This window comes from Gymnodraco acuticeps, unplaced genomic scaffold, assembly GCF_902827175.1.
Source record: "Gymnodraco acuticeps unplaced genomic scaffold, fGymAcu1.1, whole genome shotgun sequence".
In the NCBI taxonomy this organism is placed as follows: Eukaryota; Metazoa; Chordata; class Actinopteri; order Perciformes; family Bathydraconidae; genus Gymnodraco; species Gymnodraco acuticeps.
The window spans coordinates 2533576-2551578 of NW_022991180.1; the positions used below are offsets into that span (position 1 = coordinate 2533576).

The 18003-nt window shown below is 41.4% G+C and overlaps 1 protein-coding gene across 1 annotated transcript; it reads right to left on the reverse strand.

Moving 5' to 3' along the window:
- Window positions 1-1765: 1765 nt before the first annotated feature.
- On the reverse strand, window positions 1766-2875 carry olig3 (oligodendrocyte transcription factor 3). Its single transcript, XM_034238038.1, has one exon. It carries the CDS (start codon window positions 2713-2715, stop codon window positions 1846-1848), a length of 870 nt encoding a protein of 289 aa, XP_034093929.1. The 5' UTR covers window positions 2716-2875; the 3' UTR covers window positions 1766-1845.
- Between the last annotated feature and the right edge of the window lie 15128 nt (window positions 2876-18003).

The following is an 18003-nucleotide window of genomic DNA, read 5'->3' on the forward strand; positions in this document are numbered from 1 at the left end:
CTTTTTCTTTTTCTGTCTTTCTTTCTTTCTTTTTTTTAATCCACTCACTCATTTGCATGCACCGAGAACGAGGTGGGGGTCTGAATGTATAATCTTCCTGCATTTAGTAGCCTGTAATCCCGACGCTTTTCCTGTGATGTGAATTTCTCCTCTTGGTCCCCCATGAACAATTAACTTGTAATCTCCACAAACATACATTCTGTCGCTGCAGAGATGAGACGGAGGAACACCCAAGGGACCCGGCGGACAAACTGCTCTGCGCTCCCCGAGGCGGAGCTCCATTCAGCCGGGCTCCATTACCGCAGCCCCGCGCCTCATCTTCCCTTTCGTTAACATTCTGTCAGCTGCTCGGAAATGTTGAGTAAATGCTGTGTGACCCTGTATCTGTTTTGGTTTATCATGAGGTGGTTGGGCAACATGGGCTGAGACACAAGAGAAATTAAGTACCTGATAATATGATATCAGATTTTGGATTTGTTTTCAAGTGGCGTGTGGTTGCAGGAAATTGACTTGAATAGGAATTAGGGATTTACTAACTAAATTGTATAGTTGTTTCCAAATATATATTTTAATATACATTTCCTTAAAATCCTTAAAGCGCTGCTTTTCCCTTATGTATCCAGGGAAATTCAATTCAAAGGAGGAATAAAGTAAATTATCAGAGTACATTTCGTTTTGGCGTTTGAGTTGTGTTAATAATCAACAAAAACGAGTTTATTCTATTATTTAAAATGTCTTCGTTTATTTAAAAAAAAAAATATTGTCTGTAAAAGGAAACTCATCATAATGTTTTTAAACAGAGGAGGCCTTTGAAATAATACACAAAACTATTTTAGATATTTAAAAAATGACTTTTTTTGTTGAATTGAAATTGAAGGTGTAATAAAGGTTCGCTTTTATCAAAAATATATAAATGTTTTCATATAATGATAATATAAAATAAATCGAAGGTATATGTTTGAAGGGTTTAAATTAGCACTTTTGATTATACAAATAGGTAAAGTACAGAATAGTGCACTTTAATTAAACCACACTTTAAAAGTGTAACTCTTGACATGATAAATATGTTTTTTAAATGTTTGAGTATCCAGTAGTAATATGAAAACCATGGGAAGACGGTGAGATATGATCCACAATTTCAGTTTTATTGAAATTTCAGCCAGGGACGCTGGGCGATAATAAATATTTCATCAGTCATCAACAATGTACAAAAATAAAGACACGGGGTCTCTTGGCATAACAAATTAAGTTCAGCAAAAAACAATCATGCTGTGATAATTATACCATCATGCAAAAAAGAAAAACGATTGACAATAAAAAATGGAAATCAGAGCATTAACACACAGTGAGCCACCAAATAAAAATAAACCTACAGAATTTAAAAGAAATATAGCCAATAAAATAAGCCAAATACATAAATGTCATTATTTTTCATTTACAACTCAAGTTTAAAATCCTTGGTACAAGGCACAGAGAGCATTCTTCGTTTTCACAAAATGACGCCTGATACAAAAGAAAGGAAAATGAAATCAAAATGTTCATGCAGCCTCCTTCCACTTTTACACGTGAGACTGTAAAACTCAGACACACGGAGATGTGGCACCTTGTTGCATGACACACAACTTTTATTTTCACCTTAGATCGGCAAAATCAGCAGTCTTTAAAGTCCTTGTTACAAGGAGGAAAATTACTTTTTTTTTTCTCATACGCCAAACAAGAAAACAGACCAAACAACAACATGCACCAGTGAGACCAAACCCCCCCCCCCCCCCCCCCCCCCTCATGCCCTGAATCCTGTATTTACAAACACCATCACATGGCTCAGTCTCTGCGGGTCTGCACGCATCATTTCATCAGGTCCTTGCCCTCCACTGAGAGTCTGCTGAGGCTGGAGGAGCTGATGGGCATGTGTGGAGGAGTGGGCACCTGGCAGATGGTGCAGGGGCACGGCAGCCCGGCCCAGTGCTGGAAGCCGGGGCCCAGCTGCAGGGCCTGGGGAGCAGACGGGACGCCCTTCATCAGGGGGTGGGGGGCACGGATAGACGTGAGGCCCGGCAGCGCGCTAGACAGCGAGGAGGATGTGGGTGTTGACAGCGCGCCGCCGAGCAGAGGGTGCACCTGGTGCGCGGCTGCGGCGGCGGCTGCAGCAGCGTGGGCGGCAGCTAAGGGGCCACCGGCGTGCCCGCCCGGGCCCCCGGGGTGACCCACGGAGCCGCAGTGGAAAGCCGAGTTGTGCCCTCCGTAAATCTCCCCAACCAGCCGCTTCATCTCGTCCAGGGAGCTGTTGAGCATCAGGATGTAGTTCCGGGCGAGGAGCAGCGTGGCGATCTTGGACAACTTGCGCACCGAGGGCCCGTGCGCGTACGGCATCACCTCGCGCAGGCCGTCCATAGCCAGGTTGAGGTCGTGCATGCGCTTCCTCTCCCGGCCGTTGATCTTGAGTCGCAGGTGGTACATATCTTCTTCCGTGACTGGTTTCTTTAGCTTGAACTTGTTGCTGTCGCCGCTGCTGCTGTCGCCGCTGCTGCTGCTCTCCACTGACTTCGGGTCTTCGGATCTCAGGAGGTCGCTGTCGCTCAGCTTCTGGGTGGAGGAGGACACGGAGGATCCGACGAGGTGGTGGAGGTGGTGGTGGTGGTGTGGATGGTGTTCTCGGAGTGACATAACGTCCATGTCCGGGGAAGAAGCTCTGCTGCTATCTGAGTCTGAATTCATTTTATGGGTTGGCTTCAGAGGTGGTTGTAGGAGGTCTCTCTCACTTCCCCCCTCTCTCTCTCTTTTCTCCCTCTGTCTCTGGCCACCTGATGTTGTCCCTCCTGTCCCACGCTTTTGTCCCTCTTATCACATCGGTGTCCACTTTCTCTCTATCTGCCTCTCTGTGTCTCTGCGGTGAGGAGGACACTGATAGTGGGTATTTATACACGCAGGGAAACAAAAGCGGCTTTCCTATTCATAACGCATATAGAGGATGACGTGCCCGTTAGAAAGGGGGCGGTGTGCTTTGACTGTCCCAGTGACCGCGGTGCGCAACCATTCACTGCCATTGTCAGGACACTGCTGGGGGGCACAGCGCGCCTCTCTTCTTCTTCTTCTCCTTTTTTCTTCTCTTCTTCCCTTTCTCTTCTCCTCCTGGGATCAGAAAAGTTGCTCCTCCGGGGACGAACATGGTCAGTTTTAAAATTGCTTCTTTATTCGATTTAAAAAAAAGACTATTTTATGTCATAGAAGTTGTTTTTATTATAATACGTTTTTGTTGTATTATATTTTATCCATAAGATACCGAAAAACCTGTAATGGTCTTGTCCGAGCATTGTATGTGCTGCGTAATTTTACTTTGTTTTACGCACAACATCCTTGTTATAACATCGCCAAAAGTGTTGCTTTTTATTTCAGCTGTTTCAATACATATTTTGTTGGTAATATGCAGCAATAAAAGTGAAGACTGTTCTCTAAAATACATCCCCAGCTTCTCACACATTTCTAATTTTCAGTGTTTTTCGTACGGTCAAATTTCAAAGCAAACTCTCGCTGGTTGCCTGAGGGAGTGAGGAGGAATGAAGGAAAATTGCTTCCCCATTCAACAGCTCCTGTGCCGCAGGGAGTCGGCCTCCGCTGGGACAGAGAGGTAACAGAGAGGGAACAGGCCGCTCCGACACTCCGCACTCTGCTGGCCATATGGCAGCATGTGGGCCTCGTGTCTGGACCTCCATAAAACCTCTCATAGCTCTCCCACGTCTTATACTAAAAAAACATTTTCGTTTAATTTCTTTCATTTTTTAATATCCGATATTTCATAACTTATAACTGTGTTTTCCCACAATTCATTCAAACAATGTTCTCCCTAAAAATGAACAAGTACATTTGGATTAATAACATTTAGCATATAGTTATACATTTCTTTTTAGATTTAATGACAGTCAAAATACTGAGAAAAACTGCTCATAAAACAGCCATGCAACCATTTTCAAAAATGTCATTACAAATACTTGATTCTTCCCTTAAGGCGCTGTTTGAGGCAAACACCACACACAGAAATCTACAAGTACAAAATAAGGAAGAATATTAGAAAATGCCATGCTACAAATATGTGTAATAAATGTGGCAATAAACATTATACATTGAAATCACATTGAACTATATTTCACAATAAACCGATTAATGAAAATAAAGACAAAACATTTACCCTCTTCAAATATATTTTATTAATCAATCAGACAGATCTCTAAAGGTGTTTTTGTATTAAATGAATACAAGAATACACTAAATTGAGTCAGCATTGTCTATATTGAGCTGCTGAGAGAGCTCTCTCCACTCTGAAGAGTCTCCTCCAGATCTGTTTTGTGAAGGTGGAGTGGAGGAACAGGCCTCCAAACAATAACATGTGGAACTCAAGCACGACCACCTCAGCCTCCATCCGTCTGTCCGTCCGTTCATCCAACCGTCTGCACACCCACCCACCCAGCACTTCAAACCCATAATAAAGTCTGTCTCAAACTCTGCTCTATCCTTCGCCAATGAGATCCCCCTGGTAGAACAGTAAAAACGAGTATTCACGGCCTCATTGTTGGCCCTGCAAAAGAGCCCTTCTCATAAAGGTGCTGCCAATGCAAAGAAAAGCGCTGGTCGGCTTTGCTCTCTCTTGGTGGCATTTGAAAGTGTAAAGCTTTGAATACCAATTGCTTGAACTGGACATATGTGAATCCGCTGTAAGCCTACTAATCCTGTCCCCAAGTGTTTCTTTGTGTGCGGGGCAGCCTCGCACACCCAAGAGAAAGTGTTCCTAATCCGGCCAATGTGGAGAAATGTGTGAATGAGAGGGCCAGCGAGGAGGTGTGTGAGCATGAGTGTGTGTCAGGTATCAGTCTGTGCAGGAAACACATGCTTTTTGAATGAGTTTATTTTGCTTTATGCGTGTGTTTTTGAGTGTGTGTGTGTGTGTGTGTGTGTGTGTGTGTCCATCTGAGGCCCCTGGCTCCACACCACCAGGACACTGGTCTAAATGGAGGCAGTTATTCACCGTTCCCCACAGCACTGTCGCAGCAGGTCGCCCCTAATGTGCTCTTTTCACTGTGTAAGCTCCTCGCTTTCCCTTTATTCCTCTGTTCATATCTTTTTTTTTATCTCTTTCCCTTTCTCCTCCTCTCAAACTGTTCCTCGCTTGCTCTCGCTTACTTCTCCTTGGTTTCTGGCTGCCTTTTCTCTTTCTCTCTTCTTATAAGTGGCTCTTTGCCCTCACTTCAGATTTTTTATTGGCAGCAAAAGGACAGCTAGTTAGCTGCTAATAGCCATTAGATCAAAATGTGGGTCAACACTGGGTTAACTTTACACTTTGAGAGGGGAGTTATCTTTCAGCACAAATTAATCAGACAGCAAATTGGCAGAAAGGATGTATGGGGAATGTGATCTTCCTTTAGAGAAATACAACACTTAAGGTGATTCATAACATGTTGCTGGGTTACAGTTCATTGTTCTGAATGAGTAAATGACCTAATGTCCAAAACAGTGAAAATCAGTTACATCTTAAAAAACGACTCATCAGAAATACCTGTACACTTTGCCACATGCCACACCCTTTCTATTCCCCTCATATTCTTATAGATTGAATGTCATTTTTATTTCTTCAAATTCACTGCTTCAAAGTGTATCTCCGAATGTGTGTTTTATTTTTCCAATCAACCCGATAACTTTGTATTTCCTTGTTTATATCGGTACTTTATACGAACACAAACAAAAAGACCAGGATGTTTTTTTAGTTCAGCTTATGCTCAAAGTACATGATGTCTTCAAAGCGAGTTTGATATTACCAATGAAGAGACTGACAATGTGAAAGGTGTCAATAGTAATAATGATCCAACAGAGAATCTCCTCTTTAATATACAGCTTCCCTCTTTATGGTTATCATTTATAATATAAGTTGTTAAAATGTCAAACCCACATATTTACTGTTTTGGCTCACTCATGGCTCTAATAGCATCATATCTTGCCACAGCATGCAACTGTTTTCAGTATAAAAGCTCTAGAAACCAATTGTACTCTACCTGTTCAGCACCAAACAGTAGGCAGGCACAGTCAGGGATCCTTATGGTGAACATATTTAGGCATTTAGCAGCTAAAGAGCCCATATGTCCATCAGGCATGTCTAAAGACCAAAGCAAATAGATTAATATTGGACTTAATTGTCTCTTACGCGACTCCAAATGAATTATGATGTTACTTTGTCACATGAAATAACTTTAAAGATCCAAGGTGAGTACAGTAGTAGTTTGGTTACTCACCTGTGTATTGCAGTTTTAAATTCCTCATAGAAGTAAATCAACACGTTCCAGAAGGCAAGGCAAGTTTATTTATATAGCACCTTTCAACACAAGGCAAAGTGCTTTACATGAATGAAAGACATTAAGAGCATTAAGAGCCATATTATTGAAAAGCCATTTAAAAAAACTCATTTAAAAGCAAAGATAATAAAACATGAATAACAAAGGTACATGAATTGAAGTTACAGCAGTGTGAGATACACACATCTGAAATGTTTAGGTCTGACTCTCAATCATTGCCAACTTTTTAGCAGAAATAGTTTTCTTTGACCTCACTTTCTTTCGACTTTCTTTTTTAACTTATCCTTTAGTTATTTCAAGTAATTTAATCTGCAACCCAAAATTCTGAAAATTCAACGGATCCTGGCCATATTTGTGTAAAATGTATTTGCTCCCAGACATTCATGTGGCTTTCTAGTTTTGGACCCCATCTGTAACCCCAAAACAAACTATCTCCTCCCCGTTCCTCCCTCCTGGGTGGGCCACTGCCCCCCCTCTAATGAGCTCAGGGCCGTAAACAGTCACTGGAGGCGTTCCTCCAGCAGCATGTGAGGACAGTAATCGGCTGTTTCACCATCACTGAGACACAAACGGTGTCATTTAAACATCTCTGGGTTGAAAGGAGCAAACACAATATGCACTCGGAGGGAGACACGAGGTCAAGGTCGCAGCCAACGTTTGAAGGTCGATATTCAAGTGAAACATTATCTCTTGCAATCAACCGTATGCATATTCATGTGAAATCCACAATAATAGGTATATTTTAGTTACTGTTTTTGAATATCTGTTGCAAACGGAAACCATATCCTTTTATTTTGCAATTTCTATTTGATTATTTGAATACTGGTCATCATAGAGATTGTTTTCGGTGTCAGTTTACTGAAAATAGCTCCGATGTGTTGCTCCGTCTAAAATATGCCGGCACCTTCTGAATAAACAGCTGCTGTTCATTTGTTCACATTACAAATTGTGTCCACCTGTTTTTACATCAAGATATCATAAGTCTGATTAAGTGGGGGTTTAATGTCATGTAGTTAAACAATGAGTGACAACTGTTTGAGTTTACCAAAAATATATATGATTATCATCCCCTCAAAACGTGACAACCTTATCATAAATAATTGAATAAACAAAGTCAAAAATAGGTATTGTTGCGTCGTTGTTGGTGCTCTGGGGAAAATTAGGGAAAAATACTTCTTCCAAATTATGAAATGAACTGCATGTATTCAGGATGACTAACTCATGAGGGACTCCAAAATGCCAGTTGGGATTCGGAGAGATTCACTTACTTAACTGTGTATTGTCAAAGAAACGTTTGCTTGCACCATGTTGATTTACAGTATACAGTATGTTTGCCAAATGCAAGAGTAACTGCCGATCTATTCTCCTTTTAGTTTGCCTGTCAAAGCCACCATTTGAAGTTGCACAAAGAGAGATTTCACAAAGGCTGCAGCATTTGAATGGCAGATGGAAGACGGCAACACGAGTATAGCGATCTGAGAGTAAAACCCTCCAGCCATCTTCAAAAGTATATTTCTCACATTCATATATTTTAAATTAAAAGCGTAAAAAGATGTGCTGCACCTCTCAGAAATGTTTGGGTAACTTTTTCAATTTTCCATCGCTTGGTAAATTCTGTGTAATAGAGAATATCAATAAGATTTCTATCTTTCTTATTCCTGTTTTGTGAAAAAGTAAACAAACCTTCATATTACAGCAAGCCTTTAATTAAGGAGACGATCAAACAATTAAAAGCTCGTTAATTACAGACCTCACAAGCGTCTCCGCCAACATGAATATTGAGGTCCTAATTAATATTTGTGAGGCTGTTTTGTTCTGTGAAGACATTGGCGTTAATTAGGCAGGAAGAAGTCAAATTAACATTTCATTAATGAAGAAACATACCTTCATGTTCTTATTTCTCTCTGTCTCAACACGCTCTGATACACATTTGGCTTCTTAAAGCTTTCTGAAGCATGTTGATGAAGAGTTTTATCAAACAGAAGCAAGTTTTCTGTTATGGATTAATTTCCATCCCGATGCATACTGCTCGAGGTGGGTTTTTCCCTTTTTGAAGGAGAAATATTTACTGCTGTTTGAAAAGTCACAATTTAGTTGAAACTTTGCTTTCTTTGTATGCGAGAGATCTCAAATCCTGATTTAAGGTCAGATTTGCTTCAAGGACAAATGTCACTTTATCTCAAATTGTGTTCACCTAATTCATCAAGTCAGTTGTTTAAGTTTATATAAAATTCAACACTGTTTTGAGGAGCAGGGGCGATACGCTTATCTACTTTCTGGAGGAGAGATAGAGAAGATCAAAACCACTAATTTCTGTCCATAAGATTGATGATAAGTCGATGGACAATGTTTCCTTAATGTTAAATTGTTGATTGTGAAGCTATAGCCAACAATAATCCCAAAGACTGACATCTAGTTTATATCTTGTCAGTTTATTTTAGAAGCATTTTTTTGTAACAATATCGAAAATGTGGGATTGTCAAGCATTTTCAATTGATTTATTGTGCCTGCATTCAAGTTGACCTGTTTTTCTGCGCACACCCATTGCCATGATCTTCTACAACAAGGCAGCTGAGTACTAAAAATAGCCATGTTCTTATGATAATGTTAGGTGGTGGTTGGATATGGTTAGTGATGATAACAACAATGTGTCCAGCAGTAGTCCGGCAGTGCACGTCGTTCATTTAAATGGGTGGACTGTCTTTCGAGGAAGAGCCTGGGATGTTTGCATACGTTCAAAACTGAAGTGTAAAAATTACGTTTCTCCATTTCCCAATTGTTTTGGCCATGATTGACTTTCTTGGTTGTCCACTGCTTGTCTTGCAACTGTTGAGCGGCAGGAAGTATTAATGTAATTATTTCTAATTGTTGTTTTTGTGATTTAGCTTTTATACAAATAAACAAGAAGGTATTCTGGGTTGATTGGTGAGATTGAGAGGTGCTTGAAGGCAGATTTGGTTTTCTCTGGACAGAGGCAGGCTAGATGTTTCCATTGTTTATGTTAAGCTAAGGTAATCAGCTGCTGGCAGTAGGCTAGCTGCATCATATTTAACAGACCAAAAGTGGTATCAATCTTCTCAAAAACAAAAATCTGACTATTCCTTTAAACTTTGTGCCAATCATCACCAGTATCATCCTCACCTCGGTCATCAGTCACCCTCCTCCTCCTCATTAGACTCACACACACAAGCACACAAAGACACACACATAGTTACACACACCACCAGCACTTAACCAGCCTCCAGCCCGGCCCACCAGCTTTTGCAACAAGGTTCTCCTTTTAACTGTCCCTTTCAGCACGGGACAATCGAACACCTCCCATCGCCTCCTTTCAGGCTGCAGCTCCAGCCTCACCCCCCCCCCCCCCCCCCTCCTCCCTCCATACTGCTCCCTGTGTCACTTTGTGTCCGCTTCGCCCCCTCGCAATGGGTGCACATGACCAGAAAATGAAGCAGGGGTCTCTGCAAGCGGAGAATGAAAGTGAGTATGTTTGTGTGCGTTAGAAAAGAGGGAGAAAAGGAGAGAGATTAACATGTAGGATTTAAGACGGGGTGAGGTTACATGTAAAGTTCGGTGCAGGTCGTGTGTGTGTGTGTGTGTGTGTGTGTGTGTGTGTGTGTGTGTGTGTGTGTGTGTGTGTGTGTGTGTGTGTGTGTGTGTGTGTGTGTGTGTGTGTGTGTGTGTGTGTGTGTGTGTGTGTGTGTGTGTGTGTGTGTGTGTGTGTGTGTGTGTGTGTGTGTGTGTGTGTGTGTGTGTGTGTGTGTGTGTGTGTGTGTGTGTGTGTGCGTGCGTGCGTGCCAGGCATCCAGCAGAGACATATTTTTGCTCCTTAAAATATATTTTAATGCTAATACTGTTGTCTTTTTTCTAAAGTAAAGCTTTAAATGCATGCTTGTACTTCTTACAGTATTTCTGAACTTCACTAAACTAAACGTGTTGCAGTTTTACTTTTACTGTAAGTACAAACGATGAATGTTGGACTTCAAACCACACGCACACACTGAGAGTAGTGCAGCCTACAGGGTGTAAAGATTGGTTACTGTAAGAGGGATTATCACTTCATTAGCTGCTCTTGTGCTTTGTCTCGCACCGTCTGACGTTTTCTCACCAATCATTTGATTTTTTCCACACTTAACTACAAAAAACCCACTGTATGTGTAAGGTAGCCATATTGCTCATGTAACTGCATAATTTAAAGCTTTTAGGCACTATATGCATATTCATACAAACATAGATCTATATTTTACCAACTTCATTATCTAACAAATACTGTAGTTTTAATGTTTTGGTCTATTCTATATAATCTATTTCTATGAGTTTTTCCTTGTTTGAATCAAAGGTCTAAGGACAGAGGATGTCATATGCTGTACAGACTGTGAAGCACCTTGAGGCAAATGTGTGATATTGGGTTACATAGACATGACTTGACTATTAATTCAATTGTTAAAAAAAAACCTCTTTGACCTGCTTATTCACGGTACCATTTAAGGAAGTGTCATACTTTCTTGAATCACTTTTACAGGGTTTTGTTTCGATACATCCAAAGGTCAACACTCCTCTTAAATAGATCACCAGCATGCCTTGTGTGCAGAGACAACAGCAGTTACTGTTAAATCAGATTGTTCATCATCGATGCTCATCAAAGCTGATACCAGCTGGAGGATGAATCGTTAAGGAAATGAATCGTCTGCATATTTTAATGCTCTGAGAGAAACTTTATGGCGTGAGAGAGAAAGAGACTTCATCAAACACATCATCTGTCCTGTGACGCTTTGCCTTTTGACACCAGTTTGCTCCTGTGTACAGCACTGTTTATTTATGTGTCTGCTCGTGCACAGTTCTGTACGTGTTTGAAGGTATGTGTGCCGTGTGTTTGTGTGTTTTGACTGCACGCAGCATTAATAAAAACCGCACCAGCACAGGCCACATTTTTCAAGTTTGTTTGACGCATTTAAAATGCTAATAACCAGTTTATTATGTGCTACATCAAATGCAAATGCTCTGTTTTACTGCCGTGAAGTTGGGCCGACGTTAGCATTTGCATATCTTATGTCTGTCTCCTTAGCATGCATGGAGGAACTGGATAGCGGGCAGACTCTCAATAAATAACATTAACAGGCACATTAGATAAACAAGCTCCAATGATGCTGCTATTAGGGAATGCAGAGCCATAGCCCGTTTAAATGAAGGTGTTTGACACAGCAGCATATGGTGTGCAAATTCCCCCAAATCAACCTAACGCCAACGTTATCTGGAAATGTCAGGGAGAGCAGACGGATTGAAAAAACATCGCTTTAACGGCAGACGCTTTACGATGTTGAGAAAATGCTGCGGAAGAATTTGCCTCTTTAAGACCAACTGGCGGCTGGTGCCTCTTGTGTGTGTGTTTGTGTGGGTGTAGGAAAAAGAAAGCAGTTTAGGAACTGTAATTGTAAATGAGAAACTTTGTCTGGTTTAATGTTTGGTTCACTTTAAGTCTTAATCACCTTCAGGCTCCATTCAGAAACCCACTAAGATGTGCATTACACATTGTATAAAGAAAGTTCATACGTTCACATTAAAGCATCTTTGACTATCATAGCAGCAATTCATTATGAATATGAGATGGGACATGGTGACACTTTAAGGAGCTTGGTTTTGTTTCTTTACAGTGAGTTTGTGATGGCATGTTGACAGATGTTGCCACTAAGGAACTTTGTTGATATACAGCGAAAAGTTAACTTTTTATCACCAGTACAACACAGTCAGATATGAGAAAACACACAAGACACTAGAGGGTTATTTTTTCCATTTAAAGGGCCCATGTCATGCTTTTCCGGTTATTACCCGTCCCCTTGTGTGTTATGAAGGTTTGTATGCATGTAAACGGTCTGCAGAGTCAAAAACCCTCAAAGTACACCCTGTAGCGAGCAAAACTCTATCACAGAAAATACCTGTCTATATGCTGCCCCAAAACGCCTCGTTGGAGATCTCTCATATTCCATTGTTTGCTTCCTGGGCACTGTGACGTGTGAACACCCAAATCAACAACAAATGACCGGAATGGCCCAAATGGACCAATCCGCGGAGCACCTCACACACCGGGATCCCTTGGCTAACTAACAGGGAATCCCTGAACGCTGGTAATAGACGAGTTGGGATCGCAGAGAAATGCTCTCCGCAGTCCCATTCTCACAGCGTTATAAACCTTTTTCTTACTCAATATCAAGCCACACTTATTGTTTTTACTTCGGCTGTGAGTGTTTGTGTGTGCTCAGGGTGAGTTTCGCTTGTTCTCGCTGTATCGTCGACCCGGAAGCCTGTCCGCTCTTCGCAGCAACGAGCCTCGCAACGTCCCGACCAATCAGAGCACACTGGGCTCACAGAGGGGGGGGGGGGGCAGGAGCTCCAACAAGCTGTTTAGGACAGAGAGTGAATACCTGGTGAATACACATAGGCTACTATACAGAGATGCTGTATGAGAAACCAATGTGATTTTGGAAAATTGCACAATTTACATATATTCTAGTAGACCTCAACAATGGAAATATGATCAGTAATGGCCATGACGTGGGCCCTTTAAGTTTATGACAGCAGCATTCAAAAAGTATTTTTAATACTGTATATCCTGATGGCACATGGAAAACTCTTCTTGGTGCATGCACTCTTTGTTTCGCTGCTGCTGTTTTTGTGCTATGAGAAGACATACAATTCATATTTATGAATCTTGTGTTTAAACATGCATGCATTAAGTCATTTACATGTTTTTTACATTTCATAAAGTACAATTACAAAGATTGTAGCTAATGGTGATTAAAAGAATATCATTTTGGTAGAACGCATTTGCCTCATACCTATCATGTACTGATGAAATGTTTTTTTTAAAACAGTAAAAGTTCATATCGATTTCAAATCATATTTTTACAGAAAACATTTTTATTTTTTATTTTGGTGGCAAAAAACATAATTCAAAGGTGAAGAAATGTTCAAACACAGCGTTCAATATTAAATGTTATAAGGAAAATGGCTGTTCAATGTTCAAAACCAAAATGATGTGTGCAGGATGCAATATGATCACCTCAACCTCCACTAATGTCATGGATATGCAAGGGGCGTGTGGTGCAGTGGGTTGTGAGTTGGTATTCGGATCAGGAGGTCACAGGTTCAAACCCCACTGCAGTCAGCATGTCGTTGTGTCCCTGGGCAAGACACTTCATCCCAAATTGCTCCTGTGGGGATTGCCCACAGTATTGAGTATGTAAGTCGCTTTGGATAAAAGCGTCTAACAAGTAACATGTAATGGATATTCTGCAGCATTTATTGAGTTCTGCACGTTAAATTACAGCAGGAAACATAAACAACCTGCACAACTCAATATATAGTTGACCTGACAGTTGGATGGAAACCTTATTTCCTCTGTTTTGTAAGTGTTGTGGTATAAATATGTAATTATAAGCGTGTTAAGGACTGTCTCTCTTTAACCCAACATAATCCCCTCTTTAGCCCTTCTCTCGTCTTTGTTAAAGGCCACTTGTGCCGAGATGCCAGCGTTCACTTGTTCCTCCATTTGTACTCACTGTAAGCCGGTCACTCCGGACGAGTGACAGCTATACCACAAACAAATGCTATGCTCTCTTTTTGTCGTTCTCTCCTTCCTCCTTCCAGCCTGCCTCATAATCTCTCCTCCTCCTCCTCCTCCTCCTCCTCCTCCTCCTCCTCCTCCTCCTCCTCCTCCTCCTCCTCCTCCTCCTCCTCCTCCTCCTCCTCCTCCTCGTCTCCCTGCTCCTAATCCGCTTCACAGCCGTGAAAACTCTCCATGAGGGAGAGATGACCCGTTCTAATGGGTGGAGGCAACCACCCACACACACAGCCGCGGAGGGTCCAGCCAACACACACACACACACACACACACACACACACACACACACACACACACACACACACACACACACACACGAAAACATCAGATCCACTAAGCTGGCCTTGCTTAGTAGATTGTCTGAATAAGACGCAGCGAGCCGGGAACACGCTACGTGATTTAAACCCCCATTATAACCCATTTCAAGGTTGTTGAGAATCTGCCCTGCTTTTTCAGCGAAGAGGGTCAAAACACGTGTCTGGTGCTGAAACTGTTAGTTCATTAATTGATTAATCAGTCGACAGATCAGTTGGTATAAATCAGATTTTCTTAGATATTTTCCAGCTTCTAAAATGTGAGGATTGATTGAGTTTGATGTGATGCAAAGACAGAAAACAAGCTATTTGAAGACATGTTTTGTTTCTTTCTGACATTTCACAGATGGGTAATTCTTCACAGATGAATCAGTAATAAGAAACATGTTTGCAATTTTAATGTGCAATGGATCAAGCATTTAATTATCTTTATTCCTGTTGGATTCACCAACAAATTACTGATGCATGTTAGTCACACGTGAGAAAAGTCGAACAACTGGTAAATACTGCATCTTTGCTTGAATATCCCCATGTAAGAACATTCAAAGTCATCAGGTTTCAGTGCCCTACAGATTATTAAAGTAAACAAAGATTTACTGAGTAGCAGTAAAACATCCCAGTGTATCAGAGCAGCTGTTTGTGTGAGCTGAGTGTGTGCAGGTGTTGAGCTCTCAGTGGGATCATTCAGCCATTTTCCTGCTGGTTCCCCTACACTTGTTTATTAGACACTTTAAGGACCATACAGCTGCTTTTGAATGTTGTTGACCAGTTAGGCACAGATTGCGTAATGTTTTACATCCCTGCTGCTGACCATTTACCAGAGCTTGCCAACATTTTTTCTCTTCACTTCACCTTTAAACTATCAATGATGCAACTGCAAACTTACTTGAGAGGCAGTCAGTCAGTAAACATGATTCCCCATTTGTCCAGTCACATGTCAGTACCTCAGGTCGGAGAGTTGCCTGATAAACAAAACAGTTTTGATTGAAGTGATCGTTTAATGTCCTTTTTCACGATGCCAATGTTCTCTTTTTTAGTTAAATATTTAATTGTTAAATTGACTCAGATTAATGTACTGTAAGAAGCTAAATGTCGGAGAGGGACTGGATTATAGAAAACAAGTGTAGGTTGCTGCTAAATTGCTTATAAATTAGGCCTCTTCATATATAAGAGAGAAATAATGTGCTGTTTCTCATTAATAACTTATGAAGGCTCACGGTTTTATTGGTGGGATCGTTTACGACCAAGCTTAAATTATAAAAAGTCCCCCCAAAAAAGAGACAATCATTTTATTTTTGTTGGACAAATGTGCCGGGGAACATCTGCCCTGGGATGCCCTGACACACACCCTGCATCCAACAGAAGCACACACTCCTGCTAGTTAGCGACAGCCCGGCTAGCCACAAAGCTACAGTAGCATTTCCTCTAGACCAGCTCCTCGGGTCCTGCTTCAACAGATGGCCCAACTGGTCCCTGGACAGGCCTGCAAGGAGGGGGGAGAGTGGGAGGATGGGGGAGTTAAAGGGGGATGGAGGGAGGTTGTGGGGGGTTGGCACCCTCTTAGGAGGACTGAGGGGGGGAGGGTGAGGGAGGGAGGTGGAAGACATATGTCCACAGCCCTGGCCCCTGCCGACCGACTGTCTCTGCTGGATGCCTGGCACGCACGCACGCACGCACACACACACACACACACACACACACACACACACACACACACACACACACACACACACACACACACACACACACACACACACACACACACACACACACACACACACACACACACACTCTCACGCACACACACACACATACACTCACACACTCATACACACACACACACACACACACACACACACACACACACACACACACACACACACACACACACACACACACACACACACTCACTCACTGTTTTTGTAACCAAAACAGTCACCAAAACACAAATCTTAAAAGTTAACCATGTGGGGACAAAAACACGGTCCCCATAAGGGAGGTCAGTCATCGTGATGTGACTGTGTAAACAGACTTTGGTCCCCGCCATGTCAGTAATATACATTTACACACACAGATACACAAACTTACTCCAAACCTGGCACAGCTCCTCTCCCTCTCCATCTGCACCTAAAAGACCCACGTGCCCCGACAATGAGGTGACCATGTCACTGCCTGAGCCGAAGCAGAGGGAGAGAGTGAGAGAGTGAGAGAGGAAAGGGAGGGGACGAGGGAGGGACACATTAACAAGCTATAATCTCAACTGCCTTATCCATAATGCATTGTGTGGGCCAATTTACATGGTGCTGGTCCCTCTGGGAGAAAGGAGATCATCCATCACATTACTTTATTAGCTCCCTCACAGTCTCTCACAGATGCACACACACACACACACACACACACACACACACACACACACACACACACACACACACACACACACACACACACACACACACACACACACACACACACACACACACACACACACACACACACACACACACACACACCCCACACACACACACACAGACGCACACACATCATTATTTGTCCCTGCCTGTCCTTCTCTCTCTCCCTCTGTTTTGGTGGCCTGTTTTGTCATGGTTGTTGTTTCAAACTGCTGCTGCCTCTATAAAACAACTCCACACCGTGTTGTGCAGACTGTGACAAACAGGCAGGGATTTTTCTTTTAAAATATACAACAATAGGTCATTTAAAAAAATACGACAGCCTCGGGTTTCAGGGTGAGTCATGGAGGAGTTTGCAGTCAGAGGATTTAGGTAAATGTCAAGAATCTGATGCCAGGCTTTGTTTTTCTGAACTAAACTTTGTTTGTTTTTGTGTATGAATTAATAAATCTCGCAATAGTAAATCCACAAAGTATCTTTAATCCCCGATCATTTTTCTTCAGATTAACATAAATTGAGTCACTTTTTAGAGGAGATCTAAAACAAAAACAAATCTTTTGGGACAGCAGTAACACCCACTTTGTTTGTGGTCATTTCGCATCAGTAGTCTCAATCTGTCCATCTGGGAAAATATAACTCCTTTTTCTTGAGATTTCTTGAGATTATTTATTTTATTAAATGACGACATTATCAACATTATAGCAAAGAACAAACGATCACATCGTACTTTGTGCATACATAGATGTTGTTGTTCCTCTTTAAAATATCTTTCATTCACTAGGGTTTTTTATGCAGATTCTAATTGAACTGCACTTTTTAAGGACTCTAAAACATCACTTACTGAATAGTTTAGATTCTAAAATCAGGATTAAAAATCATAGTTTCAAATATGTAGTTTTATACATGATCATTTATAAGATAAAAACATGTTGATCTTTTTGCACACGTTCAATTGAATGCATATTTTTCAGATGGTATAGTCCATATACACAAACAATAACTTGGAATTGTATTTCATATGAGTATCTCAAGGCTTGCCACACAGATAAATGTCTATTATAACCATTCAGTTAACTTTATTTGTATTTGTTTTTATTTAACCAGTAATTATGATCTAATTATTATAGTGAATAAGGAACTACATTAAGGTTTAAGAAGTTGAGAGGAGAAATGATTTCCTTTTAATTCTAAATCAGTCCAGATGATACAGATACATAAAGAACACATTAACATGTCCATAAAACTGTCCTGAGTTCAGTTTGTATGTGATGTGTGTGCGTGTGTGTTTGTGTGTGTCTAATGACTGGGTCGAGTGAAGTCTTCCGTGC